General features: G+C 59.5%; 1 protein-coding gene across 1 annotated transcript in view; it reads left to right on the top strand.

The window, feature by feature from the left end:
- Positions 1-21,074, top strand: part of ELN (elastin) — a 74,080-nt gene that overhangs the window by 37,265 nt on the left and 15,741 nt on the right. Inside the window, exons 14-27 of the mRNA XM_089772255.1 lie at positions 1,393-1,434; positions 2,111-2,173; positions 2,518-2,562; positions 3,103-3,204; positions 3,275-3,334; positions 9,179-9,220; positions 9,408-9,575; positions 9,666-9,725; positions 12,479-12,646; positions 12,740-12,796; positions 15,944-16,171; positions 16,262-16,321; positions 18,888-19,025; positions 19,116-19,175. Of these exons, the coding sequence (XP_089628381.1) occupies positions 1,393-1,434; positions 2,111-2,173; positions 2,518-2,562; positions 3,103-3,204; positions 3,275-3,334; positions 9,179-9,220; positions 9,408-9,575; positions 9,666-9,725; positions 12,479-12,646; positions 12,740-12,796; positions 15,944-16,171; positions 16,262-16,321; positions 18,888-19,025; positions 19,116-19,175 (1,293 nt within the window). The remainder of the gene's footprint in view (positions 1-1,392; positions 1,435-2,110; positions 2,174-2,517; positions 2,563-3,102; positions 3,205-3,274; positions 3,335-9,178; positions 9,221-9,407; positions 9,576-9,665; positions 9,726-12,478; positions 12,647-12,739; positions 12,797-15,943; positions 16,172-16,261; positions 16,322-18,887; positions 19,026-19,115; positions 19,176-21,074) is intronic.

Raw genomic sequence — 21,074 nt, 5'->3', positions numbered from 1 at the left:
CACTAGACTGGGGACCGATGCCACACGTTAGCGCCGAGGGTCCTGCCCACTGGAACAGGCGGCCGAGGGCAGGGCTGGGTTCTCCAGCATCAGGGACTTTGGAGCCGCCGTTGGGTTTCTTTTCCAGCGCTGTGCGCCGGTTCCGGCAGGGTTATTCTGGCGGGTCTCTGGGCTCTCTGATCCCACCGTTCCTTCTGACCTTCCTGTCTCAGCACCCCTTTGCGGAGCAGGCTCCCCGTGGCTTGGTGCAGAGTTAGGGTCAGGCTGCGGGCAGGGGTGGCCGAGCCGTGTTTCCAGGATCACGCGGGCTCCATGGGCCGGGCCCCTGGGAAAGGGAGTGGCCCCCACCCCGTCGCCGGAGCACAGGCAGAGCCCGGTGGGCATACAGGGTGACTGTGCCTGCTGGCTGCGTCAGCTCCCAGCACACTGCCCTCCCTGCCTTGCGCTTCCTGCTGGGGCCGCTGCAGAGCCACTAGCCCCAGGTGCATGGGCAGCAGGAGCCTGGCAAAGCTGGGTTCTAGTCCAGGCTAAGGCCGAGTTCGCTGAGCAAGGGCCTGGGCCTCGATTTCTCTCTGGGCAGCCCGCAGGGAAGCCGAGAGGGGGGTGCTAACAGGGCTTATCTTAGCACTGCGATGGAGCCACGGGGCATGTGCAGACAGCTGGCCCTGGGGGCTGCCTGGAGCCCGTGGAACAGAGTCTCCCCGCAGGGAGGGGGAGCTCTGCTTTCTGTCAGGCCATGCTGAGGTGGGGGCGCCTGGAAGGGGCACAGGGACATCTGGTCTCCACATGCAGCTTGAGGAGCAGGCGCTCGGCTCGCGTCCAGCCCCACTCCCCTCTGGCTGCAGAGGGCTCCGCACCCCCACGTGTGCAGGGGGGATGCTCAGGCCGGTTTCTACAATGGCCTCGGGGGCTGAGCACTAAAACAGAGGGGCCTGGAGCTGGCAGCCTTTGGGCCACAATCTTCCTCCTCCCCCCTCTGCTCCTGCCCCAGCCCGAAGCGCCCCCTGCCCCTCCCCCATGGCTTGCTTGGCCCCCTCTCACAACCTTCACTGGGCTGGGGCAGGGGCTGAAGTGCGCCAGGGAAGGGTGTCAAGGGTTGGAAGTGTGGCAAGGGACTCCAGCCTTGTCCCCGTGGCCTCCATACAGCTGCCCCGGCCCGCCTTGTCCCTGATGCCCCCGGCCCGCCTTGTCCCCGATGTGCCCGGCCCGCCTTGCCCCCGGCCCGCCTTGTCCCCGATGCGCCCGGCCCGCCTTGTCCCTGCCGCCCCCGGCCCGCCTTGTTCCCGGCCCGCCTTGTCCCCGCCGCCCCCGGCCCGCCTTGTCTCCACTGCTGCAGGCTGGCAGGCGCTCCCCCACCCTGCTGCACTCACTGGTGCTGTGTTCTCTCCCCAGGGGGCTATGGGCTGCCCTATAGCACGGGGAAGCTGCCATACGGTGAGTGCTCTTCATTCTCAGCCCTCCCCGGGTGGGGACCCCGTCACAGTGGCTCAGGGGCTTCTCCCTGGGGCCTGCTCCCAGCTTCCCCGCGCTCTGCTAGCCCGTAGCCGGTCCCAACCTGACCCCAGGAGTCGTCCTGGAGCTGGGGCCTGGGTGAGCCTGGTGTGAGATGGCCCCGCCCCGGGGGGCTGGTGTTGGCCCGGACCAGGCAAGCTGTGAGAGCCTTCACAGGGCTGCTTGGACAGCGCCTCAGAGCCCCCCCCCCCCCCAGAGAATCTGCCTGGCCTCCCTCCTTGGGCATCCCAGGGCTCCGAGCAGGGCTGGGGGATGGGGGGCACTGTTCCCCTGGCACCAGGCAGCCTTTAACCCCCCAGCACCCGCTCCGCAGCCTGCCTGCGTGCCCCGGGGCGGTGGGCAGGTGCGGGGTCTGTGCTGTGTGCCAGCGGCCAGGCCGGGGGCTCCCCGGGCAGGGTCTCTCTTGCTGGTGCCACAGGCCCCCCCAGAGCAGCAGCCCCGGCTGCCGAGCCGGGGAGGAAGCGCTGCCAGCTGGAGGCAGCCGTCTCCCGGGGTTCCTGGCGCCGCAGCCGGCCCCGCTCTGGCACGCTCGGACGGCACCGCGGGACATGGCGCCCGGAGGCAGGGCTAATGGGGCTCCTGCTCTTTGTGCCTGCAGGGTACGGACCAGGCGGGCTGGGCGCCGGCGCCGCGGGAAAGGCTGGATACCCCACAGGGACAGGTGCGCCGCTTGGCCTCTTCCTCTGCGAGCCGCGGGGGCAGCTGCCCAGGCCGTGAGCATCGGCCGTGAGCCAGGCCTTCCTAGCCTGCCCCTCTCCGGGGGAGGGGCGAGGGGCTTTCTCTGGGGGAAGGGGCAGGACGGTGGGTGCTTCCGGGCGGTGGCCAGGGCTGCAGGAGTGACCAGGACAGTGCCCAGCAAGGCCTCCACAGAGACCCAGGGCAAGGTCCCCTCCTGTGCTAGGGCAGGCCAGTGCCGGGGTGGCCGGGAGGTGGGGGGTCGCTGAGGGGGCGGGGCGGGGGCGGCTCTGCTGGCATGTGATGAATGTCTCCTCTTTGTGTCCCCAGGAGTTGGAGCTCAGGTAGCAGCAGCTAAAGCAGCAGCTAAATATGGTGAGTTGCCTGAGCCTAGATGCCATGCTGATGGGCGTGGGCCCAGGTGCTGGAGAGCAGGGCCAAGGGAAGTGGGCTGCCCCAGGAAGACAAGATGGAGGCGGGTACTAACCCTGCAGCCCTGGGCCACGGCCCTGGGTGCCCACGTAACCTGGCGCACACACGAGTCACGAGCAGGAGCCAGGAATCATTGGGTGTTGGGCCCGTCTGCACGGGCATTTCCACAGAGCCGGGGCCAAAGCCTGAGCCCCACAGCCTGCAGCTCCACATGTGGGGCAGGGCTGGGGTCCCATTGGGGGCCAGTGCACCGAGATGAAGACTCAGGAGAGGGCCAGGCGCTGGTGGCGCCAGGGCAGAGCGGGCGCGGGGCGCGCACTCCCCACACCATTGCAGTGTCAGAAGAGCAGCCAGCCAGTCCCCCGGCAGGAGGGCACCGGCAGAGGCGCCTGGGGGACGGGGCCCCTCCGGGACGCCTGCTCCGTGGGCCCTGAGCCTGTGTCCCCGGGCTTGGGCTGCCCTGCACTGTGGCTCTCTCTGCAGGTGCTGGCCTGGTGCCGGGTGCTGCCGGCGTCGCTGGAGGCGGAGGCTTGGTGCCTGGCGTTGGGGGTCTCCCTGGCGTGGGCGGTGTCCCAGGAGTGGCAGGTAAATGTGCCCCGGGCCCGTGGGGCTGTGTTCCCAGCGCAGGGCCTGACTCTCGCCCTTTGTCACCCAGGCGCTGGAAGCCCGGCGGCGGCGGCGGCGGCAGCGGCGGCGGCCAAAGCAGCAGCCTACGGTGAGTGCTCCGCTCCGGAGGGCTGGCTCAGCGTTGGCGGGCTTGGCGCTGCTGGGTGCCCGGGGCATGCCTGGCCCAGCCTGGGGGGGGTCTCTGCTGCCAGCTGTGCCAGAGGGCAAATAGCGGAGCTACACCCAGGTCTTGTGCCCCTTGACCTCCCCCTGCCCGGGACCCCCACTGTGCCCCAGGACACCACGGCCCTGCCCAGGGACAGCCAGGCCTGCAGGGGAGGGGGATTCCAGCTGCCTGCACGCCCGGCGGGGCTCCCTCTGAGCCTGCCCAGCTGAGCTGTGACCGAGGCTCTGGCTACGTCCGAGGCCCTCAGGCGGCTCGTGGGCAGATGCTCGGGCTCGCCCATTGCCTCGGTGGCGCCGTGGAGGGGAGAAGCTCTCTGGGCTTCCGGCAGGTCGGTGCACTCCCACGAGCCTCTCCGAGCTGGGGAGGAGGGTTTGGCCGGTAGCTTCCCTTCTGCTACCCGGGAGCTGCAGTGTGTCTTTCTCTTGCGGGGGCGGGGAGGTGCCATCTGTGCTCCCAGGCACAGCCGTGTGCGAGCGTGCGAGCAATGGTGAAGGTGTGTGCGACACGGCTCCACTTCCCCTCCCGCAGCTGAGTGGCAGCCGGGTTCTGGCGGGTGCACAGAGTGAATCCATTGCTTTGCAATGCTGGGAGCAGGTTGAGTCTGGGTTCAGCAGGGCCCGGTGCAAGACACGGCGTCAGTGCACATGTGCGCATGGCCTTTGTCAGCTCCACTGATCAGCAGCAGCCAGAGGACAGGGTGCGAGTGCCCCCCTGTGGTGGCTCGGCATGCAAGCAATGCCCGGGAGCCCTGCCGGCAGTCTCTATGCCTGCAGCTCAGGAGCCTTTAGCAGCAAACCTCTAAACACACTCGGTCATTCCCCCAGTGTCCCGCCGTGGCGCCTCCACGTGTGAGCAGAGCGGTCAGGTCCATGGTGCCCAGCGTGCGCTCACAGCTCCCACTTGGCCGGCTGCACCCCAGCACCTTCGCCCGGCACGCACAGCGGGGGGGTCCTGTCCCAGGCGGCCTGGGCAGGCTCTGCTCTGTGGTCAGGAGCAGTCTGGGCTTAGACCATGCTTCCGGCTTTCTCCTACAGAGGATACCCCGTTAGCGCAGCCCCCCTCTGTCCTGGATGGGTTTGGAGGGAGGCAAAACTCCCCTCTCTCCAAGACAGGCTCCGGGACAGAGGCCTTGGGGGGGCACCTTGAACTGCGGCTTCCTTGGCACCCCATAGAAAGCTGCCAGTCCGCTCTGGCTCCATGGGCACTGTTGAGGCAGGATGTTCATAGAATCCTAGAACACTAGGACTGGAAGGGACCTCGAGAGTCATCGAGTCCAGGCCCCTGTCCCCATGGCAGGACCCAGCACTGTGACCATCCCTGATAGACATTTATCTAACCTACTGTGACGGCGCGTTGGGGTTTTCCCGTCTCCTGCACCCCCGTAGTGGCACGGACAGACTCCACCAGCCAATAGAACAGAGGGAGTTTATTGCTTCTCCAGGATACAGCCCAGCACAGATGTCATCTGGTTCCAGGGCAGGCCTAGGATACCTCAGCCCCCCTTGAGATGGGGGAGCCTGGGCCCCTAAATCCCAGCCCATTGCCTAGGCTGCTTCCTCCATGATCCCAGCCAGAAACCTAACTCCCTCACTTCCAGCCCTGCCCCCAGCCAGGGCTCCACTCCCCTTCTTCCCATTGTTCCGCTCCCTGGGAGACACTGGTCGGACAGGTTCGAAGCCCCCTTGCATAATGACTCATCCCCTGCCCTGCTGGGCCGTGCTGCAGCCAGCAGCCAGTGGAGGTCACTCCCAACCCACTGCCCAGCATAGCAACCAGCAAGGTACCCCCCACTACGTCACACCTACTCTTAAATATCTCCAGAGATGGGGGGTATGTCTACACTACAAAGTTAGTTCGAACTAACGGACGTTAGTTCGAACTAACTTTAATAGGTGCTACACTAGCGCTCCGCTAGTTCGAATTTGAATCGAACTAGCGGAGCGCTTAGTTCGAACTAGGTAAACCTCATTTTACGAGGACTAACGCCTAGTTCGAACTAGCTAGTTCGAACTAAGGGCTGTGTAGCCCTTTAGTTCGAACTAGTGGGAGGCTAGCCCTCCCCAGGTTTCCCTGGTGGCCACTCTGGCCAACACCAGGGAAACTCTATGCCCCCCTCCCGGCCCCGGACCCCTTAAAGGGGCACGGGCTGGCTACGGTGCCCGTGCCAGGTGCAAGCCTGCCAGCACCCAGCTAGCAGACCCTGCACCTGGCACGGCACAGAGCCACCCACCCGATGCCCCCCAGCCCACCCCCTCTTGCCGGGACCAGGCTGGCGGCTCCCGGGAGCTTGCCCTGGACCGCAAGAGGCGGGCACCTTCCTGGGCTAGTGCGGACATCGTGGACCTCGTCCACGATCTCCGCACTAGGCACAGGAAAGTGGCCGTCTAGGGCAGGAGAGCTGCCAGCCTGGCCACCCAGGACCAGGTGTGCATGAAAATCAAGGGGGTCCACTGAGGCCCCCGACACTGAGCCCTGAGCTTACAATGGCCGTACTGGGTCAGACCAAAGGTCCATCTAGCCCAGTAGCCTGTCTGCCAACAGCGGCCAACCCTAGGGACCCTGGAGGGGATGGACCGAAGACAATGACCAAGCCATTTGTCTCGTGCCATCCCTCTCCAGCCTTCCACAAACTTTGGGCAGGGACACCACTCCTACCCTCTGGCTAATAGGACTCCATGGACCCAACCTCCATCACTTTATCTCACTTCCCTTTAAACTCTGTTCTAGTTGTAGCCTTCACAGCCTCCTGCAGCAAGGAGTTCCACAGGTTAACTATTTGCTTTGTCAAGAACAACTTTCTCTTACTAGTTTCAAGCCTGCTACCCATTCCTTTCCTTTGGTGTCCTCTAGTCCTTCTTTATGGGAACTCAGGAAGAACTTTTCTGAATGCACCCTCTCCACCCAACCCCTGCTTTTAGAGACCTCTATCCTGTCCCCCCTCCGTCTCCTCTTTTCTAAGCTGAACAGTCCCAGTCTCTGTAGCCTTTCTTCATCTGGGACCTGTTCCCAACCCCTGATCATGTTAGTTGCCCTCCCCTCTCCCAGCCTTTGTCTTCCCCTCTCCCACCTCCTTTTCCCAGTCTCCCCCAGTTTTGTTCAATAAAGACAGAGTCAATGTTGGAAGAAACGTTATCTTTATTTTGTACATCAATAAGAAGGGGGGCTAGGGAAGGGTAAGTGGAAGGAGGTGAGGGAGGAATGGGGTACGAGCCCCCGATGGGGAGGACTGGGCTGGCTCTGCGGGCTTCTGGGGGTGGAAGCTCTCCTGCAGCCCCCCAATTACTCCCTCTCCCCAGATGGCAGCCTGCGGCAAGTGCAGCCGGGCTGATGGCCGAGTGGTGTGATGTGCCCCTTAGAACTGTGTGTCCGGGGTGGGGGTCGGGACCCTTTAAGCGCAGCCCTCGGCTAGCCTGAGACAGTATCTCCATGCTCTAAGTCCTCCTTTTATGCCCTGCCGGCACTGCTTCCGGCCATCCTTAAGCCCTGTTCAGAGTCCACTCAATGTGGACTTACTAGTTCGAACTAGCAAAACGCTAGTTCGAACTAGTTTTTAGTTCTAGATGCGTTAGTTCGAACTAGCTTAGTTCGAATTAACTAATTCGAACTAAGTTAGTTCGAACTAGCGCTGTAGTGTAGACATACCCGGGGATTCTACAACCTCCCTCAGCAATTTATTCCAGTGTTTAACTACCCTGACAGTTAGGAACCTTTTCCTAATGTCCAACCTAAACCTTCCTTGCTGCAGTTTAAGCCCATTGCTTCTTGTTCTATCCTCAGAGGCCAAGATGAACAAGTTTTCTCCCTCCTCCTCATGACACCCTTTTAGATACCTGAAAACGGCTCTCATGTCCCCCCTCAGTCTTCTCTTTTCTAAACTAAACAAACCCAATTCCTTCAGCCTTCCCTCATCGGTCATGTTCTCTGGACCTTTAATCATTCTTGTTGCTCTTCTCTGGACCCTCTCCAATTTCTCCACATCTTTCTTGAAATGCGGTGCCCAGAACTGAACACAATACTCCAACTGAGGCCTAACCAGCGCAGAGTAGAGCGGAAGAATGACTTCTCGTGTCTTGCTCACAACACTCCTGTTAATGCAGCCCAGAATCATGTTTGCTTTTTTTGCAACAGCATCACACTGCTGACTCATATTCAGCTTGTGATCCACTATCACCCCTAGATCCCTTTCTGCCGTACTCCTTCCTAGACAGCCGCTTCCCATTCTGTAGGGGTGTGTCTAGACTACAGGGTTTTGTCGACAAAAGTGGACTTTTGTCGACAGAACTATACCTGCGTCTATACTACCACTGAGTTCTGTCGACATAATGTTGACAGAACTTGGCAGTATTGTCGACGGTGGTTGTGACGTAGTGGGGGTAACTTGCTAGGGCTGTGGCGACCTCTGCTGTCTGTAGCAAGACCCAGCAGGGAAGGGGGGAGTCATTATGCAAAGGTGGCTCCAAACCGGTCTGACCAGCCACCCCCCATGAGGAGAAACAAAGGAAGGTGGATGCTGCCCTGGCTGGGGGCAGGGCTGGAGGAGAGTGAGTTAGTTCCTGTCTGGAAAGCAGGGGAGAAGGAGCTGGGGGGGGGGGAGCTGGGACTCCCCCATCTCAAAGGGGGCACTGAGGCCTCTTAGCCCCAGTTCCTGTAACCAGATGACATCTGTGCTGTGCTATATCCTGGAGAAGCAATAAACTACCTCCATTCTACTGGCTGGTGGAGTCTGTTCGTGCCATTTGGGGGTGCAGGAGAAGGGGGACCCCAACGCGCCGTCACAGTGGTAAACCTCATTCTACGAGGAATAATGCCTTCTGTTGACAGAGTTCTGTCGACAGAAGGTGTTATTGCATCTATACTGTCCTTTACACTCTCAGAACTGGATGTAGTCTAGACGCTCTTTGTCGACAAAGCCTCTGTCGACAAAAGCCTGTTGTCTAGACGTACCCTATGTGTGAAACTGATTGTTCCTTCCTAAGTGGAGCACTTTACATTTGCCTCTATTAAACTTCATCCTGTTTACCTCAGACCATTTCTCCAATTTGTCCCGATCATTTTGAATTAGGACCCTATTCTCCAGAGCAGTCGCAACCCCTCCCAGCTTGGTATCATCTGCAAACTTAATAAGTGTACTTTCTATGCCGATATCTAAATCGTTAATGAAGATATTGAAGAGAGCCGGTCCCAAAACAGACCCCTGCAGAACCCCACTTGTTATGCCTTTCCAGCAGGATTGAGAACCATTAATAACTACTCTCTGAGTACGGTTATCCAGCCAGTTATGCACCCACCTTATAGTAGCCCCATCTAAGTTGTATTTACCTAGTTTATTGATAAGAAGATCATGCGAGACCGTATCAAACGCCTTAGTAAAGTCCAGGTATACCACATCCACCGCTTCTCCCTTATCCACAAGACTGATCCTGTCAAAGGAAGCGATCATTTCATCCTAGGCTCCCCAGCTGCAGAGACCCCTTCCTGGAGAGAAGCCAGTGTGGTCCTCACGCCTGCCTGGGACAGAGCAGGACACGGGCTCTCCATTTGCCTGGACTTCCCCCGCTCACCTGGGAGCTTGGCTTCTTCTCTCCATGCTGGACCTTGCTCTGTCGCACACCTCTCTTGCTTTCTGCAGATTCTAGAGCCCTGCCAGGCATCCGTGGTGGATCCCGGATTGGTGCCTGGCTCTGCCAGCACCCCGGGGTGGCAGCTGTGTTCTGTGTCGGCATGGTATCAGGGTTCTGAGATTTCTTCTCCTTCCTTCATCCCCAGGAAGCCCGGCAGCAGCAGCAGCAGCAAAAGCAGCCAAATACGGTAAGCTGGCCCCTCCTTTTTCAGGGCACCAGCCCCTGGGAAGAGCCCAGACGTCCCTTTGTTACAGACAGACTTGTGTTTACAGTTCCCCTTCCTTTCCATGGGGGGAGCGCACAGCAGCAGAATTACACAGGGCACTTGGGCTTTGCGTTGACTGGAACCGAGTTTCTCTCCTCTGTCTCTGCAGGAGCAGCTGGTGTGGGAGGCACAGTGCCCGGAGTTGGCGGCGTCCCTGGTTTGGTGCCCGGTGTCGGTGGCGTCCCTGGTTTGGTGCCCGGTGTCGGTGGCGTCCCTGGTTTGGTGCCCGGTGTCGGTGGCGTCCCTGGTTTGGTGCCCGGAGTCGGCGGCGTTGGAGGTGAAGTCGCCCCATTGGACCCACCGATGGGCCTGTGGGGTTGTGTTCTCCCCATCCCAGAGCCCTGACCCCCTCTCTACTGTGTCCCAGCAGCTGGAGTCCCAGCAGGAGCAGCGGCAGCAGCAGCAGCAGCGAAAGCCGCCAAGTACGGTAAGCTGGCTGCCTCCCCCTTCTCCGTCCGCGCAGCCCGTAGAGATGGGCTCACTCCTGGACCGTGCAACCCCGGGGGGCCGAGCCCAGAGACAATCTGTGCCTTTGGGAGCGAGCAGGAGAGCCCCTGGCACCTCATGTCTGGGGTGCACCCACATCCCTGCCCTCCCCGTCCCCAGGGAGCTTCGCCCCGTCCTGCGGCAGAGGGGCCTCCCGCCTAAGGCCATGGGAGATGGGGAGCTCGTGGCCAGCGAGCGAGTGCAGAGCCCAGCTCCGGCCAGAAGCCAGCAGAGAGCGTGGGGAAGCCACGGGCAGCGGGAGGGTGCAGAGCACGTTCCCCTGACACTGCCCACTTCAGGGGTGCAGGCGAAGCCGTTTGGCCCGTGCCACTGAGGGAATTCCCCACAGCCCCTTGCCAGGGCCTGGGCAGGATCTTCGACGTCTCCCTTCAGCCTGTTCGAAGCACTTCCCACCCCTCGGCCTCAGGTCCTGTCTCGTGCAAGAGGCAAGAGAAGGGCCGTAGGGAATTCTGGGTGTAGGGGGAATCGATGCAGGATGAGGCTGGGTACCCTGACTCTACTGACCTCTAGCCAGCTCCACCCCCCAGTGCTGGGTGAGGCCTGGGGTAAACTGAGGTAAAATAAAGGTGTGAGGGAGGAACGGTCTGGGAAAGGAGAGGGAAAGGAGGGCATTCGTCTGAGCTAGCTTCTACTGCAGATTATTTCTCACTGGCCCCATGTCCCAGTGAGACCTGTCACCAAGAACGTGAGGCCTTGTCTACACTGGCACATTCTGTCGTGACAAAACAGCGAGAGCATTTACACTGCAATGCAGCTTTTGTTGGGAAAAACACCCACTTTTGGCAACAAACAAATTCCAGCTCTGTGAGAGACTTTTGTCTCCCATGTTTCTTGTCAATAAAGAGCCAGTATGGACTCTGTTGCGGGTTTTGTCAGGAGAATTGGCTTCCACCAGCATCCCACCATGCCTGCCCTGATGGTGCTGCTCAGTGTTTTGGGATCTCTGCTGCCCTGCAGGTCTGTGTTCCTCAGGAAGTGTCTGACAGCTGAGGGAGCCGCTCCCTTTGGGGTACAAACAAAGAGCAAATCATTGGGATGTGCCTGCTCTATCCTGCTAGGAACCCAGCGGCAGGCAGGCGGCTGCTGCAGGGCAAGAGTTGGAGAGGCAGCCCTGTTGCTTGGACATTCCTCAGCATGGGGAGCTCCCAGAGCTACAGGAGGAATCCCAAGAAGCACAGGGACCAGCTCTGCCTCCCCACTACACTGCATTGTGGGATGCTTACCCACAATGCTTTGCTCTGTCTGTCGACAGGGTTCTCGCCATGTGGCCAGGAAATGTCGACATTGGGAGGCAGAAAAACTGGTTTGCCTGGTTTTCAGTTTTGGTAACTTTTGCACGTTCATGGAATCGTAGAATCATAGAACCATAGAACTGGAAGAGACCCCAGGAGTCATCCAGCCCCCTGCTCTAGGCAGGACCAAGTCCCACTAAATCAACCGGCCAGGGCTTTGTCAAGCCGAGACTTAAGCATCTCTAGGGATGAAGACTCCACTACTTCCCTAGGGAACCCATTCCAGTACTTCACCATTCTACTAGGGAAATAGTTTTCCTAATATCCAACCTGGACCTCTCCCACCACAGCTTGAGACCATTGCTCCTTGTTCTGCATCTGTCACTACTGAGAACAGCCTCTCTCCATCCTCTTTGGAACCTCCCTTCAGGAAGTTGAAGGCTGCTCTCAAATCCCCCCTCACTCTTTGCTTCTGCAGACTGAACAAACCCAAGTCCCTCAGCCTCGCCGCATAGGTGATGCGCTCCAGCCCCCTCATCATTTTGGTTGCCCTCCGCTGGACCTTCTCCCTTGCGTCCACATCCTTTTTGTAATGGGGGTGTCCTGAACTGGACGCAATATTCCAGATGTGGCCTCACCAGAGCCGAATAAATCACATCTCTGGATTATTGACAGAGCTTTTACCACCACAACTGCCCGGTGCAGACAAAGCTTAAATTAAAGATTGTCCTCTTCAGCTTAACTCAGGCTGGGGTGAGTCCATGGGTCCGGGAGCTGCCGCTGGCTCCTGTTGGCTCCTGCTTTGTCTTTTCTCTGAGCATACACCAGGAAGGGCCCAGACCTCACTTTGCTACAGCCAGGACTTACCTTTCCCCCCAGACTTGTATTCTCCTCAAGGACACTGCCACGCTCCGTTGACCGGGCCTTTGCGACCACGCTCAAATGCACGCTGCCATCCCCAATGCCTCCCTGCCTGCATTCCTTGTCAGCCCTCCCACGACGCTGCCCACGTCCATGTCAGGCTGCCTGGCCCAGAGCTACCCAGGTCATCGCACTTCCCCATGTGACTCCTGGCATACATTGGCAATGGTGTCATTTTCTGGGACTTGCCCAGGTTTCAAGATTCATGACAGAGCTACATCAATGGCTCTGGGCCCCTCGGGCAGTTCTTTTATAACTCTTGCATGGGAGGCGTCCAGTCCAGCAGGTTTGTCTATAGTTAAGAGCTGCTTTCTAACATCCCCTGGCACCTGCTAAAGGAGAAGGTGTTTCGTCCCCTTCTATCCCATTGGACAGTCCCTCTAGTGTAGGGCGCAGATGTACTGGCAGGGTGTTTACAGTCCCCTTCCTTTCCATGGGGGGAGCGCACAGCAGCAGAATTACACTGGGCACTTGGGCTTTGCGTTGACTGGAACCGGATTTCTCTCCTCTGTCTCTGCAGGAGCAGCTGGTGTGGGAGGCGCTTTGCCTGGAGTCGGCGGTGTGCCTGGTTTGGTGCCCGGAGTCGGTGGCGTCCCTGGTTTGGTGCCCGGTGTTGGTGGCGTCCCTGGTTTGGTGCCCGGTGTGGGCGGTGTCCCTGGCGTAGTGCCCGGAGTCGGCGGCGTTGGAGGTGAAGTCGCCCCATTGGACCCACCGATGGGCTTGTGGGGTTGTGTTCTCCCCATCCCAGAGCGCTGACCCCCTCTCTACTGTGTCCCAGCAGCTGGAGTCCCAGCAGGAGCAGCGGCGGCAGCAGCAGCAGCGAAAGCCGCCAAGTACGGTAAGCTGGCTGCCTCCCCCTTCTCCGTCCACGCAGCCCGTAGAGATGGGCTCACTCCTGGACCGTGCAACCCGGGGGGGCCAAGCCCAGAGACAATCTGTGCCTTTGGGAGCGAGCAGGAGAGCCCCTGGCACCTCATGTCTGGGGTGCACCCACATCCCTGCCCTCCCCGTCCCCAGGGAGCTTCGCCCCGTCCTGCGGCAGGCGGCACAGGGGGCTCCCGCCTAGGGCCACGGGAGATGGGGAGCTCGTGGCCAGCGAGCGAGTGCAGAGCCCAGCTCCGGCCAGAAGCCAGCAGAGAGCGTGGGGAAGCCACGGGCAGCGGGAGGGTGCAGAGCACGTTCCCCTGACACTGCCCACTTCAGGGGTGCAGGCGAAGCCGTTTGGCCCGTGCCACTGAGGGAATTCCCCACAGCCCCTTGCCAGGGCCTGGGCAGGATCTTCGACGTCTCCCTTCAGCCTGTTCGAAGCACTTCCCACCCCTCGGCCTCAGGTCCTGTCTCGTGCAAGAGGCAAGAGAAGGGCCGTAGGGAATTCTGGGTGTAGGGGGAATCGATGCGGGATGAGGCTGGGTACCCTGACTCTACTGACCTCTAGCCAGCTCCACCCCCCAGTGCTGGGTGAGGCCTGGGGTAAACTGAGGTAGAATAAAGGTGTGAGGGAGGAACGGTCTGGGAAAGGAGAGGGAAAGGAGGGCATTCGTCTGAGCTAGCTTCTACTGCAGATTATTTCTCACTGGCCCCATGTCCCAGTGAGGCCTGTCACCAAGAACATGAGGCCTTGTCTACACTGGCACATTCTGTCGTGACAAAACAGCGAGAGCATTTACACTGCAATGCAGCTTTTGTTGGGAAAAACACCCACTTTTGGCAACAAACAAATTCCAGCTCTGTGAGAGACTTTTGTCTCCCATGTTTCTTGTCAATAAAGAGCCAGTATGGACTCTGTTGCGGGTTTTGTCAGGAGAATTGGCTTCCGCCAGCATCCCACCATCCCTGCCCTGATGGTGCTGCTCAGTGATTTGGGATCTCTGCTGCCCTGCAGGTCTGTGTTCCTCAGGAAGTGTCTGACAGCTGAGGGAGCCGCTCCCTTTGGGGTACAAACAAAGAGCAAATCATTGGGATGTGCCTGCTCTATCCTGCTAGGAACCCAGCGGCAGGCAGGCGGCTGCTGCAGGGAAGGGCTGGAGAGGCAGCCCTGTTGCTTGGACATTCCTCAGCATGGGGAGCTCCCAGAGCTACAGGAGGAATCCCAAGAAGCGCAGGGACCAGCTCTGCCTCCCCACCACACTGCATTGTGGGATGCTTACCACAATGGACCCAGCCTCCATGAATTTATCTAACTTCTCTTTAAACTCTGTTCTAGTTCTAGCCTTCACAGCCTCCTGCAGCAAGGAGTTCCACAGGTTGACTATTTGCTTTGTGAAGAACAACTTTCTGTTGTTAGTTTGAAGCCTGCTATCCATTCCTTTCCTTTGGTGTCCTCTAGTCCTTCTATTATGGGAACTAATGACGAACTTTTTTTTATGCACCCTCTCCACCCCACTCGTGCTTTTATAGACCTCTAGCATATGCCCCTCCCCCCATCTCCTCTTTTCTAAGCTGAAAAGTCCCAGTCTCTTTAGCCTCTCTACATATGGGACCTGTTCCAAACCCCTGGTCATTTTAGTTGCCCTCCCCTCTCCCAGCCTCTCTCTTCCCCTCTCCCACCTCCTTTTCCCAGTCTCCCCGAGTTTTGTTAAATAAAGAGAGTTACTATTTTTTAACACACATGTCCTTTACTTTGTACATCAGGAAGGGGGGCTAGGGAGGGGTAAATGGAAGGAGATGAGGGAGGAATGGGGTATGAGCCCCCCATGGGGAGGACTGGGGTGGCTCTGCGGGCTCCTCGGGGTGGAAGCTTTCCTGCAGCCCCCCAATATACCCCCCCCCCCCTCCGGATGGCAGCCTGCGGCAAGTGCAGCTGGGCTGATGGCCGAGTGCTGTGATGTGCCGAGTGTGGGCATTCAGGGCACTCCAAGACGGGACTGCTTTGCTGTCCCTCATCGAGTTAGACAAGCAAGCGGGGAACCCTGAGAACTGTCTGTCCGGGGTGGGGGTCGGGTCCCTTTAAGCACAGCCCTCGGCTAGCCTGAGACAGCAGCTCCACGCTCTAAGTCCTAATCTGATGACCTGCTGGCACTGCTTCCGGCCAGCCTTAACCTCGGTTCAGGGTCCACTCAATGTGGACATGCTAGTTCGAATTAGCAAAATGCTAATTCAAACTAGTTTTTAGGTCTAGATGCGTTAGTTCGAATTAGCTTAGTTCGAATTAGTGCTGTAGTGTAGACATACCCCCTGTGACTCCTGGCATAGATTGGCAATGGTATTATTTTCTGGGACTTGCCCAGGTTTCAAGATTCATGACAGAGCTACATCAATGGCTCTGGGGCTCTTGGGCAGTTTATAACTCTTGGGGTATGTCTACACTACCACCCTAGTTTGAATTAGGGTGGTTAATGTAGGCAACTGGAGTTGCAAATGAAGCCCGGGATTTGAATTTCCCGGGCTTCATTTGCATATTGCCGGGCGACGCCATTTTTAAATGTCCGCTAGTTCGGACTCCGTCCCCGCGGCTACAGGCGGCATGGAGTAGGCAGTTCGGATTAGGCTTCCTATTCCAAACTACAATTACTCCTCGTGGAACGAGGTGTACCTGTAGTTCGGAATAGGAAGCCTAATCCAAACTACCTACTCCATGCCGCGTGTAGCCATGGGCACGGAGTCCGAACTAGCGGACATTTAAAAATGGCGTCGCCCGGCAATATGCAAGTGAAGCCCGGGAAATTCAAATCCCGGGCTTCATTTGCAACACCGGTTGCCTACATTAACCACCCTAATTTGAACTAGGGTGGTAGTGTAGACATACCCTTGCATGGGAGGCGTCCAGTCCAGCAGGTTTGTCTATAGTTAAGAGCTGCTTTCTAACATCCCCTGGCACCTGCTAAAGGAGAAGGTGTTTCGTCCCCTTCAATCCCATTGGACAGTCCCTCTAGTGTAGGGCGCAGCCCCCTTCCTTTCCATGGGGGGAGCGCACAGCAGCAGAATTACACTGGGCACTTGGGCTTTGCGTTGACTGGAACCGGATTTCTCTCCTCTGTCTCTGCAGGAGCAGCTGGTGTGGGAGGCGCTTTGCCTGGAGTCGGCGGTGTGCCTGGTTTGGTGCCCGGAGTCGGTGGCGTCCCTGGTTTGGTGCCCGGTGTCGGTGGCGTCCCTGGTTTGGTGCCCGGTGTCGGTGGCGTCCCTGGTTTGGTGCCCGGTGTCGGTGGCGTCCCTGGTTTGGTGCCCGGTGTCGGTGGCGTCCCTGGTTTGGTGCCCGGAGTCGGCGGCATTGGAGGTGAAGTCGCCCCATTGGACCCACCGATGGGCCTGTGGGGTGGTGTTCTCCCCATCCCAGAGCCCTGACCCCCTCTCTACTGTGTCCCAGCAGCTGGAGTCCCAGCAGGAGCAGCGGCGGCAGCAGCAGCAGCGAAAGCCGCCAAGTACGGTAAGCTGGCTGCCTCCCCCTTCTCCGTCCGCGCAGCCCGTAGAGATGGGCTCACTCCTGGACCGTGCAACCCGGGGGGGCCGAGCCCAGAGACAATCTGTGCCTTTGGGAGCGAGCAGGAGAGCCCCTGGCACCTCATGTCTGGGGTGCAGCCACATCCCTGCCCTCCCCGTCCCCAGGGAGCTTCGCCCCGTCCTGCGGCAGGCGGCACAGGGGGCTCCCGCCTAAGGCCACGGGAGATGGGGAGCTCGTGGCCAGCGAGCGAGTGCAGAGCCCAGCTCCGGCCAGAAGCCAGCAGAGAGCGTGGGGAAGCCACGGGCAGCGGGAGGGTGCAGAGCACGTTCCCCTGACACTGCCCACTTCAGGGGTGCAGGCGAAGCCGTTTGGCCCGTGCCACTGAGGGAATTCCCCACAGCCCCTTGCCAGGGCCTGGGCAGGATCTTCCCACTGGGATGGACCGGGCCGGGTCTGGGCACCGCTGAGGGTGTCGGCTCAGGGCGAATTGCTCAAACTCGGGGCTCCTCACAGCCCCAGACTGGAGTCCTTCCCGAAGAGGCCACACACCCGTCACACCGAGCGCCTCAGCTGCCAGCCTGGCCAGCCAGAAGCCTCGCGAGCAAAACCCCTCTGGCACCCCAGCTCTCCCTGTGCCCCAGTCAGCCTGCACACAGGTGAGGGGTTCTAGACCCCAACCTCGCCTGCCCAAACGGGCTCTTCTGGTCCCAAGAAACCAGCCCCAGGTCCCGGTCAATGTACACTCTGGATCGTACCCACACACCACGCTGGGCCAGTCCTGTAGAATCTCAACTCGAAAGGTTTGTTACTAAAAGAAAGAAAAGCCTGAAGTGAGGCTGTTAAGGAGAATACGTCACATGCATCGAGTCTCCCAGTTCTCGACACAGGCTCGCGGCAGAGATGTTAGAGACTGCTCTCTGGTGCACATCCTATGTCAGGACGGGTCCACGGGTCTTTCTGGCTCGTTGTTCCCTGCAAGGCTGCATCTGGGGTCGGGAGCTGAGCTGAAGACCAAGATGGAGGGTTCCACATGGCACTTCTATACCTCCCCTGGCATCTTCCTGCCAGAGCAGGTCACTGCAGGTCACATGGTCCAGTGACCTATCCCTGTGTCCCAAGTCAGCAGCCATTATCCTGGCTGGCTTGCAGGTCTCCAGACTTTCCCCAGATGTGTCTCTGGCACTCAGGGTACGTCTACACTAGCCCCTAGTTCCAACGAGGGTGGCTAATGTCGGCATTCGAACTTGCACATGAAGCCTGGGATTTAAATATCCCGGGATTCACTTACCTGTTCCCGGGTGGGCGCCCTTTTTAAATGCCCCGTAGTTCGAACTACCTGCCTGCGGCTGCACGCGGCACAGGCTAGGTAGTTCGAATTAAAGCTCCTAATCTGAACTACCGTTAAACCTCCTGGCAGGATATTTTAATCCTGGGCTTCATTTGCAAGTTCAAATGCCTGCATCAGCCACCCTGGTTCGAACGAAGATGATCTATTGACCCTAGAGCCTCGCTCATTAGCATAGCCACTGGCTGAACATTCCTTGCCCAATGCTCTGCCTCCGACAGCGTCCACACAGAGTCCATGTGCATAACTCCACACACAGACACCACACACGTACATGAGTGGCACACACACAATCAGTAGAACAGAAGCTTTCATGTGACACCTCCCATGGCCCCTTGTGTACGCTTTGGGGCAATACCCCCCCATGGGTGCAGCAGTGATCTGGCTGCTCCCCTTCAACGCCAGTAACGTGACACCCATCAGCCTGTTTGAAGCACTTCCTACCCCACGGCCTCAGGTCCCGTCACGTGCAGGCTGCCCCATGCAAGCGGCAAGAGAAGGGCCGGAGGGAATTCCAGGTGTAGGGGGAATCCATGCGGAGTGAGGCTGGGTGCCTTGACTCTGCTGACCTCTAGCCAGCTCCACCCGCCAGTGCTGGGTGAGGGGGTGGGCCTGATGGGGGAGAGGGAGAGGGGACCCTTGGGGTGAGGGACGGGAGAGGGGTGTCAGCGTGTAATCAGGGCTGTCACGAGGAGGAGGAGGAGGGGATGGTCCGTGAAAGGGCATGTTGCCATGTGGGGTGCAGAGCGGGGTGGTCGGGAGGGGGAAGGGGGGCATTCCCACAGCTGCATTCTCCCTCCTATTACTTCTCACTGGCCCCTGGTCCCAGCGGGACCTCACACCACGAATGGAATTAAAGATTCTCCTCTGCAGCTTAACTCAGGCTGGGGCGAGTCCATGGATCTAGGAGCTGCCGCTGGCTCCTGTTGGCTCCTGCTTTGTCTGTGCATGGGAGGCGTCCAGTCCAGCAGGTTTGTCTGTCGTTAAGAGCTGCTGTCTAACATCCCCTGGCACCTGCTAGAGCAGAAGGGTGTCTCGTCCCCTTCTATCCCACTGGACAGTCCCTCTAGTGTAGGGCGCAGATGTACTGGCAGGGTGTTTACAGTCCCCTTCCTTTCCATGGGGGGAGCGCACAGCAGCAGAATTACACTGGGCACTTGGGCTTTGCGTTGACTGGAACCGGGTTTCTCTCCTCTGTCTCTGCAGGAGCAGCTGGTGTGGGAGGCGCTTTGCCTGGAGTCGGCGGCATCCCTGGTTTGGTGCCCGGAGTCGGCGGCGTCCCTGGTTTGGTGCCCGGAGTCGGTGGCGTCCCTGGTTTGGTGCCCGGAGTCGGCGGCGTTGGAGGTGAAGTTGCCCCATTGGACCCACCGATGGGCCTGTGGGGTGGTGTTCTCCCCATCCCAGAGCCCTGACCCCCTCTCTACTGTGTCCCAGCAGCTGGAGTCCCAGCAGGAGCAGCAGCAGCTAAAGCAGCAGCTAAAGCAGCAGCCTATGGTGAGTCAATGTCAGCCTCCGCCCTTTTCCCCAGGGCTCCCTGGTTGCTGGGCAGAGCCTTTTCCCCGCCTCTGTAGCCGTCCAGCAGCTCTGGGAGCAGACTGCCCATCGCTCAGACGGAGCCCAGTGCCAGCCTCGAGCAGGCCAGTCACACGGCACCGGGCCAGGCCTGCTGCAGCGTGCTCGGCCGGGGGGCCCCTTCCCAGGATTGGTTGCTCAGGCCTCTGGAGACCCGCCCGCCTGTGCAGATGTGATACTCCTCAGCCCGCGCCACTTTCCTCCTCTGGGAGTTCAAAGCTTGGGGGGCGAGTTCGTCTGTAACTGGGAAAACGGAAGCAACGAGTGGTCCTGCCGCACCGTAGAGACCGAGGAGCCACGTAGACGGTCCCGGTCCCAGCTGCGTGCTCTGTTAGGGGCTGCACGACGATTGGGGGCTGGTACGTTTTTCTCATCGGGAAGGTCCCAGCAGAAATCCACCAGGACGCTGACCCCGTCATGGCGTCTCTCTGGAAGGAAGCGCTGTAGCTAATCCCCCGCCAGCACGAGAGCCAGGCTGGCTGGGAGCAGCCCTGCAGTTGTCTCACACGGTGCTGGAAGGAAGCTGGCACCAGAGGAGAGCAGAGACCAAAAGGAAACAGCAGCAAAAGCTGTGAGCGGAAGAAACCAAAGCCCGAAAGGTTGTGGGGTCCAGCCAGGTGTCGCTCTGCACTGCCCTGCACAGCGGACAGGTGGATGCAAGAGTTTGCCAGAGTTTGCTTTGCTGCAGGCCAGGCAGCCGCAGGGCGAAGCTTTCGACACCACGGGTATGTCTAGCCGGCACCCCTCTGTCGGCAGGGGCAGGTCGACATTGCAAATGAGGCAGGGATTTAAATATCCCATGCCTAATTTGCATAAAAATGGCCGCTGCATTTTGCCGACTCAGCACTTTGTCGGCACAAAGCGTCAGTCTAGAGGGATCTGTCGAGAGAGGATCTTTTTCGACAGATCCTGTAAAGCCCCTTGCAGGAGGCATAAGGGATCTGTCGAAAAAGGCTTTCTTTCTCCACAGATCCCCTCTAGACTGCCTAATCTGCATCCCTCTGCCGACAGAGGGGCTGCCTAGACATACCCCAAGAGGGCTCTGCCTATGTCTCATGCACACTGCATGCTTCAGGAAAAGCCTGCTGAGGAAAGAGCCTGTTTCCACCAGAGAGTTCAAGCACCAGGAGGAAACACCGACTGCTGCATGGCTGCTCTGTATGTAGCTGACAACTGATCTGGGCACTGCAGCACACGGCAGTCGCAGAGACAGCCCGGTTAGCACTGACTGAACAGACAGCTCCAGCTCCTCACGGCGACCCAAAGGAGCCCAGAGGCAGTGCGCACGGCAGGCGGGCTACCCCAGAGCCCCTCCGGCAGACTGCAGAGCCTGTTGGACCCCGAACAGGCAGAGCCCGTCAGAGGCGCCTTTGCCAAAGATGCGAGGAAGGCTCAATGCGCCTGGGAAGATTATGGGCATTTGCAGCTGTTTGACATGCCAAGGCTGCTCGACGAGCAAGTCCCATCGTCCGTACAATACGCCTGGCGGCGCAGAGCCAGCCTGGAGAGTGGCACTGAATAGCCACAGAGACGACTGGCTTCGCCACTGACTCGGGAGCAGATGCGGCCCCTGTGGCGGCGCGTTGGGGTTTTCCCGTCTCCTGCAGCCCCGTAATGGCGTGGACAGACTCCCCCAGCCAGTAGAACAGAGGGAGTTTATTGCTTCTTCAGGATACAGCACAGCACAGATGTCATCTGGTTCCAGGGCAGGCCTAGGATGCCCCAGCCCCCCTTGAGATGGGGGAGCCTGTGCCCCTAAATTCCAGCCCCTTTCCCTAGGCTGTCTCCTCCATGCTCCCAGACTGAAACTAACTCCCTCCC

Source organism: Pelodiscus sinensis, chromosome 21 (assembly GCF_052426305.1).
Source record: "Pelodiscus sinensis isolate ZL-2025 chromosome 21, ASM5242630v1, whole genome shotgun sequence".
Classification (NCBI taxonomy): domain Eukaryota; kingdom Metazoa; phylum Chordata; order Testudines; family Trionychidae; genus Pelodiscus; species Pelodiscus sinensis.
The sequence above is the reverse complement of the archived record's forward strand: the minus strand, read 5'-3'. Positions and strand labels throughout refer to the sequence as shown.